Source organism: Tetrao urogallus (assembly GCF_951394365.1).
Source record: "Tetrao urogallus genome assembly, chromosome: Z".
Classification (NCBI taxonomy): Eukaryota; Metazoa; Chordata; class Aves; order Galliformes; family Phasianidae; genus Tetrao; species Tetrao urogallus.
The window spans coordinates 31,432,748-31,449,344 of NC_136816.1; the positions used below are offsets into that span (position 1 = coordinate 31,432,748).

The window sequence follows — 16,597 nt, forward strand, 5'->3', positions numbered from 1 at the left end:
AAAGGGTTAAAAGAAAAAGTGAGTTTATCTGCACTGGCACGAGAGCAACCCCCCTGCACTGTTCCCCTGAAGCAGAACTTGGTGTGAGAGAGTGAGCCGGGACGGGGACTGCTGCTGTAAACAGCATTACTTGCAAAGGGGGAGACAGGGAGGATAGGGCACTGGAAGTGAGAACAGCCTTCATCTGCAGGGATCCAGGAAATCTTAAATCCCACTGTTTGCACTGGAAGCCTCTGGAGAGGAGGAGATAAAACTGAAATATGATGTTAGTGGTTGATGTAATGACAAGAGTTTGGAAAGTGAAAATTTTGGGAAGGACACAGGCTGACGAAGGCAAAGATGAGAAAGGTGTGACACGGATGTCAGGACTGAAGGGAGGTGAGCGACATGAAGGAAAAACAAACAAAAAAACAGATTGAGAAACAGAGATAGTAAGGAAACTCGGAATAACAGCAGCTGCTACTGTTGTGGCACTAGAGCAAGGCTGTAGGACCCAGAGATCCACTCAGAGAGACGGGGGGGCTGGAAGAGCCCAGGGAGGGCTCCACTTCACTGGAATGAAAGCAGTGTGCAAACTGTGGAGAAAGAGGGAATCGTCTCTGGTTGCAAAGCCAAAGGGTGGGAACCTGGGAAGTTTACCCTAGCAGATTCACTGGTTAAATTGCAGCTAGGGGAGCAGGATAAATAGGTTTATCTTTTGGTGGATACGAGTGCCTCTTACCACCCATAAATGATTTTGTAACAGTAGTAGGAGCTAATGCCCAGTAAGAAAAGGCTTACTTTTTGGGATCAACTAAATATAGGCTGAGAAAACAAGTAGGAATACATGAATTCTTGTACATGCCAAGGTATTCTGGCAAGAAATTAAATAACACTGGAGCTAAGGATCAAACGCTATTAACTGACTGAAGTCTGGCTTTAACACAAACTGGGAAAAACAAGACTGTAGACCCAAAAGTTACAGAAATCTTGAATAAGATACGCTTAGGAATGTGGGTACAAGATTTGAGGGCAAGTAACAGAACAATTGAATGCATACACTCAGTGGTGGCAAATCCATCCACTTTATTAACCAAGTTTAGGAATGAGTAGGTGAAGTTTACCTTCTGGATTTGAGGGATGCCCTTTCTGCCTGCTTTGGCCAAAGGAAGTCTAAGGTTATTTGCCTTTGAATAGGAAAACCCCAATACAGGGAGAAAAGGCTCAGTTAACCTGGACAGTGTTACCCAGGGTTGTGAGAACAGCTCAATGATTTTTGAGAGCTGGTCAATTCATGAACCTGAGATTGGGTTCCTCCATCCCAAGGCATAACTTTACTGCAGTACGTGGATGTCACAGAAACAAAAAAGGACTGTGTGCAATGGATTGTGAGTTTGCTGAATTTCTTGGTTTAAATGATTATCAAGTTTCTCAACAGAAAGCACAAATAACTCCATAGCAAGTGATGTATTTGGGATATGAGATTACAGCTGGACTTTGAACCTTAAGGACTGTCAGGAAAGAAGCCATCTGCCAAACCCGAGTCACAACCTGCCAAGGAACTCTGTACGTTCCCAGGAATGACAGGATGGTGCTGACTGTGGATACACAGCTATGGACTGTTGGTAAAGCCAAAATATTATATGAAATGGGAAGCAAGGAGGGCATTCCCCAGCTGAAAGAAGAACTCATGAAGGCCCCCTGCTTTGAGGCTACCAGACATGACTAATCCCTTCTGGCTGTTCTTGCATAAAAAACAAGGAATAGCCCTGGGAGTTCTTGCTCAGAGCCATGGACCCTATCAAAGGGCAGTGGCACACTTCTCCAGACAGCTTGATGAAGTGAGTGAGGAATGGCCGGGGTGTTTGAAGGCGGTGGCTGCACTGGTACTCAATATTCAAGAAGCCAGTGAAGTTATGCTAGGCCAAAGAATAACACCAAAGAATAATAACTCATACAGTGTCTGCTGTATTGTAGGTAAAAAGAGAGCACTGGCTCTCACTCCAAAGGTTCCTGAAATACCAGGCCATCCTGGTACAGCAGGATGATGTAGAAATAATTGTAACTAATATTGTCAACCCAGTATCTTTCCTTAGCGGAACTCCTGGAGAACCAGTATTTCACGACTGCTTTGAAACAACTGAAGCTGCATATTCCAGCCAGTCGGACCTGAAGGACGAGCCCTTAGAAGATGCAGAAGACAGCAGTTTTGTGAGACAAGGAAACTGTAAGTCAGGATATGCAGTAGCTGCAACTGACAAGATTCGAAGCACAACCATTACCTGAGGGGACTTTCCCTCAGAAGGCTGAAATAACTGCCTGGACAAGAGCCTTAATTATATGGACAGGTGCTAATTACATATTTGGGATGCTACACACTGGTAGTAACATCTGGAAAGAGCAAGGATTGCACACCCAAGGAAAACAGCACGATGTAAATCTACCAAAGAGCCTGGCTATTATACATTGTAAAGGACATCAGAAAGGTAACACTGTACAGGAAACTGGAACTAAGATGGTGGGTCAGGTGGCAGAACAGGCAAATGAAGAGGGCTTTAATTCCAGACGGTAAACTTAAAATCTCTGAAGCTGAGTCAGAACCTGTAAAATACTCTAGAGAGGATAGGAATCTAATTAATGATTTAGAAGAGAGGGCAACGATGGCAATTTGATTTCTCGGAACTCCCAAAAAGAAAAAGGGAGTATCGCTGTATGTTGGTACTGACAGCTTTTTGCAGTGGCCAGAGGCATTCCCTTAGAACTAATAAGGCACGTGGGGTAACTAAAGTATTGTTATAGGAGGTTATTCCAAGATGCTGAGGAACTACTTGGTCTGTCAAGGAAAGTGCACCGTCAAAAGTTAAACTCATAAAGAAAAGATGAGTCGGTTACTAATTTGCTTTATCTGGGTGTTCATGGGGTGGTGTCTGTGGCAAGTTGATGTTGTGTGCTGTTACATTTTGTATTTTGCTTGCAATAGTACTATGTTTTGTGTTATATTTATTTATTTGTTATTGTTAAATTTATGATTGTCACTCTTCTCCCTTTTATTTGGATAAACCTTACATTTCCATACTTAACAGAGGCTGCTATTAAGGAAGGTAATAACACTTTCATTAGTGAGCATGAATATCATAATGGAAGTAATATAATGAACCCAGCCGTCATCTGGGTAAAGGTTTCTGGTGGCTGTGCGGAGATGGGAGAGCTCAAACTCCCACCAGGCATAGTGAGAACTACTTGGACTCAGTATAAAATCCAAGGAGGGTTAAAAGGGTAAATGACCAATTGGTAAGATATAATATAGGATACCACAGTTTTGTAAGAGCCCTTATCCTGGTCTTAGGAGTGGAAAAGGCTATAGTGAATATCTCTGCAACTCTAGAAATAGTAGAAAGTGCCACAACAAATGCACTACAAACGATCCAATCTTTGTCCAAATAGGTCATCCTCATCCTCCAAAACAGGATGGCATTAGATCTATTAACAGCTAAAAAAGGAGTAATCTAGCAAGTGGAAATCCTGCTAGATTAAAGAAAAGGGGGGGATTTGAAAGGTGAGAAGGGCCCCATAAATGGAAGTAAAAAGGCAAGAAAGCTTCACAGTGACTGAGAATAAGGGGGGTGAAGCGGAATAGTTAGAGATAGTTTACAGAAGCAAGAATGTAGAGCTTGTTAGAAAATAAGGGATGGCAGACACTGGGTCTTAGATAGTGAGGGGGATGAAGGCCATACAGATAAGGGTTTGAGAACAGCCCGAGGACATTTGGCAGAGAGATGATTAGATGTTCAGGGGGCAAGAAGAAACTGTTTTGGGGGGATGCCCCCCCGAAAGGTCAGAAGTTTACAGCAAAAAAGGTCAGAAGCCTTCGCGAGGAAGACAACAAATCTTCATCCCACGACCCACTACGCACGCGCAAGAGGGGAGGGTCTGCATGCTAATGAACTCTCAGGGGTGTAATGAGTGTGTAACTGAATTCTGGGAGAACTATTGATTATGTATTAGTTTGGTCTATATCTGTAGCACTGTAGCATTCTTCCTGACAGTGTGCAAGCTTGGAGGAATTATCCCCCTTGCACCAGGGCTTTTGAGCAACTGCCAATAAAACATGCCTTCCCTATATCCTTACAGGTTATAGGGTTTGATCTCCACATGTCAATTTCACACCCCAGATAGAACCCACTCTGTTCGGCTGCACGACCAGCTGAGAGAGGGGATGCCTTTGGCGCGCCCCAAGATTTCTCAGAAGGACTCTTTTCTCACCCAATCATTGCGGGAACAGAAAAGGACCATCGGCGGACCAGGTATGTGATTGGGAAAGGGGACCTGTAAGTTGTACGCGAGGAAGCGAGCTATCGCTCCCCCTTAGGTTGGTTAGTTGGTGACAGGATAGAGGGTATTCTGAAAGGTTGCCTGGGCTCTCCTTGCTGTGGTAGCAGGAGTTTTGGGTTTGCATGCTCGTTCACCATCTATTGCTATATTTGGTACCACGTATTTGAACAAGCCATTGTATTAGTACCACCAAAATACCCTCTGAGGAATTTTGAACTTGGCTAAGACCGGTCTTGTGTGTCCTGAGTGAGTGTGATGTGAGTGAGTCACAGCAAAGCTACAGGGTGAGAGTGGAGTCCCGACCCACACTTCTGTCCTCCCCTAAGGGAAAACGACTGGGACAGACGAAGCGAAAGTTTGTCTTTGTCGTGTTATCTGTTTCACTAATTGTCTCGTTAACTGTTGTTCTTATCTTAGTAGTTGTAAAATATCAAGTGGATTGGGAATCAAAAAAACTGTTTTGATGGTATAAGTGTAATTGTTAATGGTATACAGAAGTAGAATTGAGAGTATGTGGAAGCATAACTGAGGGTACAAATAGTGGAATAACGTACAAAAGAAAAAGGGTTAAAAGAAAAAGTGAGTTTATCTGCACTGGCACGAGAGCAACCCCCCTGCACTGTTCCCCTGAAGCAGAACTTGGTGTGAGAGAGTGAGCCGGGACGGGGACTGCTGCTGTAAACAGCATTACTTGCAAAGGGGGAGACAGGGAGGATAGGGCACTGGAAGTGAGAACAGCCTTCATCTGCAGGGATCCAGGAAATCTTAAATCCCACTGTTTGCACTGGAAGCCTCTGGAGAGGAGGAGATAAAACTGAAATATGATGTTAGTGGTTGATGTAATGACAAGAGTTTGGAAAGTGAAAATTTTGGGAAGGACACAGGCTGACGAAGGCAAAGATGAGAAAGGTGTGACACGGATGTCAGGACTGAAGGGAGGTGAGCGACATGAAGGAAAAACAAACAAAAAAACAGATTGAGAAACAGAGATAGTAAGGAAACTCGGAATAACAGCAGCTGCTACTGTTGTGGCACTAGAGCAAGGCTGTAGGACCCAGAGATCCACTCAGAGAGACGGGGGGGCTGGAAGAGCCCAGGGAGGGCTCCACTTCACTGGAATGAAAGCAGTGTGCAAACTGTGGAGAAAGAGGGAATCGTCTCTGGTTGCAAAGCCAAAGGGTGGGAACCTGGGAAGTTTACCCTAGCAGATTCACTGGTTAAATTGCAGCTAGGGGAGCAGGATAAATAGGTTTATCTTTTGGTGGATACGAGTGCCTCTTACCACCCATAAATGATTTTGTAACAGTAGTAGGAGCTAATGCCCAGTAAGAAAAGGCTTACTTTTTGGGATCAACTAAATATAGGCTGAGAAAACAAGTAGGAATACATGAATTCTTGTACATGCCAAGGTATTCTGGCAAGAAATTAAATAACACTGGAGCTAAGGATCAAACGCTATTAACTGACTGAAGTCTGGCTTTAACACAAACTGGGAAAAACAAGACTGTAGACCCAAAAGTTACAGAAATCTTGAATAAGATACGCTTAGGAATGTGGGTACAAGATTTGAGGGCAAGTAACAGAACAATTGAATGCATACACTCAGTGGTGGCAAATCCATCCACTTTATTAACCAAGTTTAGGAATGAGTAGGTGAAGTTTACCTTCTGGATTTGAGGGATGCCCTTTCTGCCTGCTTTGGCCAAAGGAAGTCTAAGGTTATTTGCCTTTGAATAGGAAAACCCCAATACAGGGAGAAAAGGCTCAGTTAACCTGGACAGTGTTACCCAGGGTTGTGAGAACAGCTCAATGATTTTTGAGAGCTGGTCAATTCATGAACCTGAGATTGGGTTCCTCCATCCCAAGGCATAACTTTACTGCAGTACGTGGATGTCACAGAAACAAAAAAGGACTGTGTGCAATGGATTGTGAGTTTGCTGAATTTCTTGGTTTAAATGATTATCAAGTTTCTCAACAGAAAGCACAAATAACTCCATAGCAAGTGATGTATTTGGGATATGAGATTACAGCTGGACTTTGAACCTTAAGGACTGTCAGGAAAGAAGCCATCTGCCAAACCCGAGTCACAACCTGCCAAGGAACTCTGTACGTTCCCAGGAATGACAGGATGGTGCTGACTGTGGATACACAGCTATGGACTGTTGGTAAAGCCAAAATATTATATGAAATGGGAAGCAAGGAGGGCATTCCCCAGCTGAAAGAAGAACTCATGAAGGCCCCCTGCTTTGAGGCTACCAGACATGACTAATCCCTTCTGGCTGTTCTTGCATAAAAAACAAGGAATAGCCCTGGGAGTTCTTGCTCAGAGCCATGGACCCTATCAAAGGGCAGTGGCACACTTCTCCAGACAGCTTGATGAAGTGAGTGAGGAATGGCCGGGGTGTTTGAAGGCGGTGGCTGCACTGGTACTCAATATTCAAGAAGCCAGTGAAGTTATGCTAGGCCAAAGAATAACACCAAAGAATAATAACTCATACAGTGTCTGCTGTATTGTAGGTAAAAAGAGAGCACTGGCTCTCACTCCAAAGGTTCCTGAAATACCAGGCCATCCTGGTACAGCAGGATGATGTAGAAATAATTGTAACTAATATTGTCAACCCAGTATCTTTCCTTAGCGGAACTCCTGGAGAACCAGTATTTCACGACTGCTTTGAAACAACTGAAGCTGCATATTCCAGCCAGTCGGACCTGAAGGACGAGCCCTTAGAAGATGCAGAAGACAGCAGTTTTGTGAGACAAGGAAACTGTAAGTCAGGATATGCAGTAGCTGCAACTGACAAGATTCGAAGCACAACCATTACCTGAGGGGACTTTCCCTCAGAAGGCTGAAATAACTGCCTGGACAAGAGCCTTAATTATATGGACAGGTGCTAATTACATATTTGGGATGCTACACACTGGTAGTAACATCTGGAAAGAGCAAGGATTGCACACCCAAGGAAAACAGCACGATGTAAATCTACCAAAGAGCCTGGCTATTATACATTGTAAAGGACATCAGAAAGGTAACACTGTACAGGAAACTGGAACTAAGATGGTGGGTCAGGTGGCAGAACAGGCAAATGAAGAGGGCTTTAATTCCAGACGGTAAACTTAAAATCTCTGAAGCTGAGTCAGAACCTGTAAAATACTCTAGAGAGGATAGGAATCTAATTAATGATTTAGAAGAGAGGGCAACGATGGCAATTGATTTCTCGGAACTCCCAAAAAGAAAAAGGGAGTATCGCTGTATGTTGGTACTGACAGCTTTTTGCAGTGGCCAGAGGCATTCCCTTAGAACTAATAAGGCACGTGGGGTAACTAAAGTATTGTTATAGGAGGTTATTCCAAGATGCTGAGGAACCACTTGGTCTGTCAAGGAAAGTGCACCGTCAAAAGTTAAACTCATAAAGAAAAGATGAGTCGGTTACTAATTTGCTTTATCTGGGTGTTCATGGGGTGGTGTCTGTGGCAAGTTGATGTTGTGTGCTGTTACATTTTGTATTTTGCTTGCAATAGTACTATGTTTTGTGTTATATTTATTTATTTGTTATTGTTAAATTTATGATTGTCACTCTTCTCCCTTTTATTTGGATAAACCTTACATTTCCATACTTAACAGAGGCTGCTATTAAGGAAGGTAATAACACTTTCATTAGTGAGCATGAATATCATAATGGAAGTAATATAATGAACCCAGCCGTCATCTGGGTAAAGGTTTCTGGTGGCTGTGCGGAGATGGGAGAGCTCAAACTCCCACCAGGCATAGTGAGAACTACTTGGACTCAGTATAAAATCCAAGGAGGGTTAAAAGGGTAAATGACCAATTGGTAAGATATAATATAGGATACCACAGTTTTGTAAGAGCCCTTATCCTGGTCTTAGGAGTGGAAAAGGCTATAGTGAATATCTCTGCAACTCTAGAAATAGTAGAAAGTGCCACAACAAATGCACTACAAACGATCCAATCTTTGTCCAAATAGGTCATCCTCATCCTCCAAAACAGGATGGCATTAGATCTATTAACAGCTAAAAAAGGAGTAATCTAGCAAGTGGAAATCCTGCTAGATTAAAGAAAAGGGGGGGATTTGAAAGGTGAGAAGGGCCCCATAAATGGAAGTAAAAAGGCAAGAAAGCTTCACAGTGACTGAGAATAAGGGGGGTGAAGCGGAATAGTTAGAGATAGTTTACAGAAGCAAGAATGTAGAGCTTGTTAGAAAATAAGGGATGGCAGACACTGGGTCTTAGATAGTGAGGGGGATGAAGGCCATACAGATAAGGGTTTGAGAACAGCCCGAGGACATTTGGCAGAGAGATGATTAGATGTTCAGGGGGCAAGAAGAAACTGTTTTGGGGGGATGCCCCCCCGAAAGGTCAGAAGTTTACAGCAAAAAAGGTCAGAAGCCTTCGCGAGGAAGACAACAAATCTTCATCCCACGACCCACTACGCACGCGCAAGAGGGGAGGGTCTGCATGCTAATGAACTCTCAGGGGTGTAATGAGTGTGTAACTGAATTCTGGGAGAACTATTGATTATGTATTAGTTTGGTCTATATCTGTAGCACTGTAGCATTCTTCCTGACAGTGTGCAAGCTTGGAGGAATTATCCCCCTTGCACCAGGGCTTTTGAGCAACTGCCAATAAAACATGCCTTCCCTATATCCTTACAGGTTATAGGGTTTGATTTCCACATGTCATGAGGCAGCTACAAAGGACATTTAACGCTACTACCATGAGTCTTTCTGGACCTTTATTCATCACCATTTTTCAAACTTCATCTCATTATGTCAGCAACAAAGATATAGGGATGAATTTATAACTTCAAGAGAAATTATTTCGTTTCTGTTGTTGCTGTTTGTTTTTGTTTTGGCCCTGTTTGTTTGTTTGTTTGTTTTAAATCTAAGGCTTTGTGATGTTCTAAGGCCTGATTCACTGATGTGAAACTTGAAATTCACAGTGCAACATAACAGCCTCAGTTAAATGTTCCAGAACAAAACCCTATTTCTAGAGTAGAAGGTAATTTACTTATTCCTCATCAAACACATCTGCTCTCTTCATAGAGACAGGAGAGCAAGAGCAAGGAGAGTGCAGGTAGAGAACATATGCTGTGTCAAATGTCACCAAAGGGAAAACTATGTATACTACACTCTATCAGCATGAAAATAGGCTGCATTTTTGAATATGTATATTATCACTTCTATATGGCTTCAAGTTCATGCATTACAGCTTTAACATCCTCTCTTCACTCACTTTGTGAAAACAACAACATCATCTTCTTAATTGTTAATTTAAAAACAAAACAAAACAAAAAAACAGTCTAGAAAAGCACGTATTTTTCTGGTTGCTGCACAACAGACTTCTGAATTTCATCTAAAAATTGTTACATCATGTTGCACATCAAGGAAAAAAAAACAATCTCTTGAATGTAATTATAATCATACTTACATGTATGTAAGCATTCTGTTACAGTGGTAGCATCAATCAGGTATCCATTGCACAGACGACAGGTTATATGGGCATTAATGTCCCAGAGCTTAATCTTTCTGGTTAGCATCTTTGGTGTCTACAGAAAAGAAATACAGAAACACAGTTGCTGTGAATTTGGTGATAGGTAATTTGGTGATAAATTATTAACTATAATTCACCTTAAAGATATGTTTACACAACTTAAGGTTCTCATACATTCTATATGTTTAAACACATGCATGTACACACACACGATAGCACTAACTTTTAGAAAACTTCACAGAAATAGAAGGTGTGAAATACTGGTGATTTCACATTATTTCAAGTCAAAGTTTCACTACCGCACTGTTAATAAGCTGCTCACTGCCCACAGCACTTGGATTTAAGGTGAAATCCTATCATTCTGCTTATCTAAGCAGTTACTAGTCACAGGAGAAATTTCACACACACACACACACACACACACACACACACACACACACACAAAAAAAAAAAAAAAGAGAGAAAAAATCCTCAGAACAATTAGAAAGTATTTTTAAAACTGAGAATTTAAAAGAATTGCATTTGACTTAGCATAGCATGTACAACTACACTTAAGGCCTGCCTTTATTCACTATATTAAAGCATAATTTTGAAGTCATCTCAGTAACAGCTGAAAAGTAAACCCGGAATTTCATTTTATTTAAACGGAGGTTAATAGAAGAACATGTTCCAAATTAAAATTGCTTCACTGGCAGAACTGCAGTTTGTTGTACTAAGAAATGTGAATTAGAAAGCTTTTCACTCTTCAATACAAAGGAGAGCATAACTACTACTAAACAGGCAAAAATGAAGAATTAAAACTTAAAACAGCTCATTAACTTCTTTGGCCGCAACATCAGCTGCTCAGAGAAAACAGTTTACAAAACCTATGACTTAAGAAGTACATTGTTACCTTTAAAATATATACATATATATATTTATCTATGTATGTATACATATACCTATATAGAGAGAGAACATATATACTATGTATACAACATACACACACACACACGCATGTTCTTCTCAATACGCTGAGAAGAAAACTAAGAGAATTTATTGTCACCATAAGTTGACAGCATCAATTAAATGGCAGGCTAGACTGGCTTATAACTTAGTAATTTGCCTCCTGCACTTCAGATGTGACCACATTATTGCATTGCTCTCTGTTATGGTAATAGTCCATGGCTCATAAACGCTAATAGTTTTCATCTAGTTTAATAGGGAATACATTTCAGAATTTTTATGGTAACTCATTTTCCCCAAATTTCACAAAGAAATATGTAACTCAGTTTATCATATCTATTCTCCTTTGTTTATTGAAGTGGTATTAAGCAGAAAGGACTATACATCATAAAGCAAACCTTCATACCAATCTGATCTAAACTGGAGTTGACAAAGTACTTTATGTTCCATTATAACATTGGAAAAGCATGTAATTTATCATAAGCTCATGAAGTTCTGTATTGTCCTATACAAAATGTACTAGGAGGAATTCTAGTACTCATGGTTAAGGAACAGACAAAATATCAAACTTGTTTTATGGCATCTGAGATTTCTTAATTAAGGTAGCAACTAGCTTCTGACAGAAGAATGAGAAGCACGAAACTCTACAACTCAGATCCAAACATATGTCAGAATCTATTCTAGGAACTTAATTACTCTTCTAAATCTTAATTTATAGTTTTGTTTCTAATTATTTCAGAAGTAGGTGCATACTCAACATTTTCAATCTAGTTTATGAGGTATCCAGATAAAGAAGCTACTGCATGAATTACTTAACATTTCTAATACTCGGGGAAAAAGGGTTTTAGCATCATTCTTACAAACAGTTCAGGAGATGGGTTTAAACTACTGTTCACGTAGAGAGCACTTTGTAAATCTCAATTCAAAATGTGTAAAAGAGAAGTTAAGCTACAAGGATACTTAGGCATCACTAATACAACCGCACTTGTAGAGACAGGAATGCAGAACGAGGCATTCAGGATTACCATAGATTGATTCCAACCATTAAAGAGGCATAAAAGTCAAAGAAGTTATAGTGAAAACTGCAGCAAAAAAAAATATTTTCCAGTAAAAGCTAGATGCAACTTTTTCTGCCACTATAGTAGAGACAAGCAATGTTATTACACGAATCACATGACACAGCACTAGAAAAAACCCACAGCAAATGTAGATCAATTGAGATGGGACATAATATTAACAGAACAACAAACAAACCATACACAGAAAAGGTAAAAGTGCTACGAAGTGTAATAAAGTCAATTTTACCAGGAAAAATAAATAAATACATAAGGATGAAACATACTCCACTGGCTGGATGGAAAGCAAAATTATACACTCCTCAGCAACAGAAAAAAATACATGTTAAAAACATGGAAAAAATACACTCAATATAATATCCTAGTCATGTCTATCTGGCAAATTCATGAACTGAAATGTTAAAGAAAGTTATCATGTGATATGAAATCATGTAATTTCAGGGCACAGAACAGAATCTGAATTTTTTAAATACCATTTTCAGAACTTAACAGCACTTTTTCACTGTTTAACACTGCAAATATTAGGTTCCTGTAAAAATTAACACAGCAAATCTGTACAACACAGTGCTTCATTTGTTCTCCTACAGTTATCTTCTTAAATTGTAACATACTAGAGCAAGTAAGGAAGTATAGATATGTTCCTGAGTATCTGTAGACTAAACAGTGACATTTGATCTAAAATTGAAGCTTTTCACTCCTCACCTAGCAAACAAGTGTTAGAATCAAAAAACAATGCTCCACTCTCAAAATCTTGTTGCTGGAACAGAAAGAAGTCAGAGTTGTCAATCCTAGAATCATGAAACACTGAACAACAAATGCTTCCTAATGATCTGAATCTCACCCACTTTTACAGGAAACATAATACACAGATAAATGATCACTCAGCAGGCTACAAAGATTCACAGGATCATGCTGATTGGAAGTGACTTCCCAAAAGCTCTAATCCCACTTTGTGCTCAAAGTGACACAATTTAAAAGTGAATTACTCTTGGGCACAGTCCCGCTGCACTCAAACAGATCCAGGAATGAATGCTCCACAGTCTCTCTAGGCAACCTGTTCCAGGTTCTGACCAATTGTCATTGCCAAAAAAAAGCTCCAATTATTTAATGGCACTGAATGGTCCTGCACTGTAATTTGTGTGCAATCCCTCTCATCCCAAAGGCGTGCACCTTTGATAACAGAGTGGCTCCATTTTCTTGATTACTGTCCGTAAGCACATGAACATAGCAGCACCATCTTCCCTTACACTTAGGGAAAAAAAAAAGAAGAAAAAAAAAAACAAAAAACCCTTAGGACCTTTGTAAGCACAGCATATAAAAACAGCAACACCAATATCTCAGACAATTGCTGAAGAACCACCACTGTTAACCCAAATATTTAGTACTTTGCACTGGAAAATATTTTTGAGTCACGACAAAATTAATTGGAAGTGTACTGCTTTCAAGAAATAGGAAACGTTCAGGAGTTTGAGAGACTTGAATCAATTCTTGAAAGAAGTCTTGTTTTAAAGTGTTGTGGTTTAATCCAGCAGGCAGCTAAACACCACAAAGCCATTCACTCACTCAAGTGAAAGAAGCAGAACTCACAGAATGAGATAAAAATTATTTATTAAGGCAGAAAATGAAGAGAGAAATAGCAGTAGTTATCATTATGTGTATGCATAATTACATATGTATACAAAGCTAAGTGATGCACAAGCAATTGCTCACCACTCACCAACTTATTCCCAGCCAGTCCCTAAGTGTTGGCTGCCCCCTGGGCCAACTCCGATCAGTTTTAATTTTTTTTCACATGATGCCGTATGATAGAGAACATCCTTTTGGCCAGATTAGGTCAGCTGTCCTGGTTCTATCCCCTCCCAGCTCCCTGTGCTCCCCTCATCCAGCAGTTTCACTGGCAGGGCGTACAAGAAACTGAAATACTAAACATCCTTGACTCTGTGCAGCACTGTTCAGCAGCACCTGAATGACTCCAGGAAGCAAAAAGTTCGATACATCCTGCCAACATGCCAAAAAGATCACCTGAACCAAGAATCGTGTTTCTTCTTAGTTCCAACTAACATCATTTGACACCAGACATCATCGGTCTCTGACTGTCTGGTAAGAACTTCATGCCAGGAGGAAACACATGAAGACAACTACAAAGACATCTGCACTATATCTCTAATTAGTATAAATAAATATAAACAAACAAAAATGAACACAATCAGGAGATGTTGGCAGTGAATATACGTGTCAGTCAACTGGTCTTAGTCACTTTAGTGTTTCATCCACTAAGGCAGCTCTCCATTATGATGATCAGGCAGTTTATTACAGATCTCTCCAGTACAACTGCGTCGCCAACGTGGTCAAATGCCCCTGTATATGCTTTCACCTTTCAGAGAGACTGCAGCACTGAAAACGAACACTAACTCAAGTTCAAAAAGAGGATAAGCAAAGAAACTCCTTAGAAGTTTGGCCTTATCATTAATATATATACTAGTCAGGAAATTTGAGCCTACATGAGGCATACCTCTCAAACCAGCATTTCTTTTCAGAGTTTGCCATCCAGAGACCTGAAAAGACAGAAAAATAGTCTGAAAGTTAACATCCAAAGTTCCTCAAAATCCAGCTGCCATGTAGAAATACCTAGCTCACCAAATTCAACTAGAAGTTCCTACATGAATTTAAGACAACAGGCCAGGGGAATGGGGGTGGCACATGATTTGTATTCGATTAAGAAAGCAGGAAAAGTCTATCAACATTAGAAAGATGGAAAAGGAACTTCAAAAGAAGATGTCAGATTCACACAAAAAGACACAGATACTGTGGGAACCACAGAAGTCCAGCTAGTCCTATCGCCATGTGAAGGCAAAATCTAGAGAAATGCATTATCTTCACAAATGACAGAAGGAAAAACAAACAGAAGGACCCACAACCCATGACTTACTTAGATAGTGATCAGTTTGAAAAAAAAAAAAAAAATCTTGGATTGGTGATCTACAGCCAGATAAGAATTATTCTGAGCTTTCAAGCTACATTTACAAGTAATCTGTAATACATAAAAATACTGTAAGGAAGATACTTTATGTTTCTGGAATCTCTATGATTTTATTTTGGAAAATATCTAGAAAAAAGATGTTTGTATCACCTTCCAGAGAGAGGATAATCTCATACATATATCACAGTATGAGAAAAGAAGGAAGTTTTCCTTATGAAGTGATTCACACAAGGAAAACTCAGATGTTAAGAGACAGGTAATGAGTACTACTGCTTCCATCGTCCATCGTTCCACAAATCAAAGCACAGCCTGTAAATGCTGATTTCAATGTGATAATAAATGTGTGATTATAAATACCATGACACAAAATATTTACGGTAGCATTAGGCACAAACGACAATGCAAAAAAAAAAAAAAAAAAGAAACTCTTCACAACTGTACTGTGAGGTGCTTTTACTGCACTCAGAGAAAAACATACTGCTAACTGAAAACAAGGCAAGGCTGCATCAGATGCTACTTCATTGCAATCCACAAAAAAGATCTTCACAGAAGAAGTAAGATGCCTTATATGGACAGGAGGAGAAACAAAGAGGTATCTGCGAGCTGCCGCAAGATTTACTTTGCAGCACAATATGGAGAACAATGCAGTCAACAACACAGCTGCTAAAGATGGATTTAGAAGTTTAACACCAGTCTAAGAGCACACAACAACATAAACCTGTGAGCAACAAGGTCTTCCAATGAAACTGCCATGCACCTTCCCTCACAGCTGCTGGGAGAGGACAAGGTCATACCTGAGTTAAGCTGGAAGAAGAAAATGGTACTGAAGTGGTAAGGAAAGAGCCAGCAAACAAGTTTGTCCTAAAATTCCACCATATGCTTCCGGTTCTGGTAGCACAGTGACAGTGATGCACTACAAATGCTTAATACAAAGAACATGAGTGCATTTAGAGATACTAATTGAGAACTCGGAAAGCAGACTCATCTGCTGATCCTGGACATAACACATTAGAACAGAGCACTACTATTCCAGAATGATTTTATTTAAAGGTTTCTTTAAACTGCTACTGCTATTCTTGATAACTTGACAGTTTATCTAACTGTAATTCTCTTTTGTACCACTCAGCATTGTAAGGCAAAACAGGTAATTGCCTTGACCAGCTACAAATCCAGAGCTGAAGTGAATGCCTGAAGGATTCACAAGTCATTACAGCACCACTCTATTTAAAGCATAAGCATTTTTTTTTCTTCTGCTGAAATATAGCATAATGTTACCTCATTAAAAAGCAGAAAAAACAGAGCTCGCAGTGGAGAGCCTGAGGAGAAGCAGCTGTACACAGCAGATGTTACTAATTTTGCAAAATAATTACTGAAAGGCATTAAGGTTATATAGCACTGGAAGCAGAAAGAAAACAATGGCAGGTATACCTCAATTACAAAGACTATGGAATTGAAGTTGAAAGTCACAGCTCTAAGAACAAAATATTAAAGTGAAGGAACTTTGTGCACACCCAGAACTTACTAAATAAACGTTTCAAATCAGGATCCAAGTCTGCAGTAGATTTGCTAATAACTGCATGTGGATGAAATACAGTACACACACAAACATAGATATATAGCTAAGAGTATCACTTAAATTTTAGAAAACAAAACACCAGTTTAATATTAATTATCTTCACTTCTACAAACTTTTCCATCATAGGACAAGATATTTTATGAGTCAGACATTTATTGCAGAAGAACAGGCATGACCAAAGAGCTACTGTAAAAAGCCTTC

The 16,597-nt window shown here is 40.0% G+C and overlaps 1 protein-coding gene across 1 annotated transcript in view; it reads right to left on the reverse strand.

The window, feature by feature from the left end:
- The window catches only part of PCGF3 (polycomb group ring finger 3), a gene marked incomplete at both ends in the record, with an annotated part of 31,019 nt that extends 21,154 nt beyond the window's left edge, over positions 1–9,865 (reverse strand). The window contains one exon of the mRNA XM_079548390.1: positions 9,757–9,865. Coding sequence (XP_079404516.1) covers positions 9,757–9,865 — 109 coding nt within the window. The remainder of the gene's footprint in view (positions 1–9,756) is intronic.
- Positions 9,866–16,597: the final 6,732 nt, after the last annotated feature.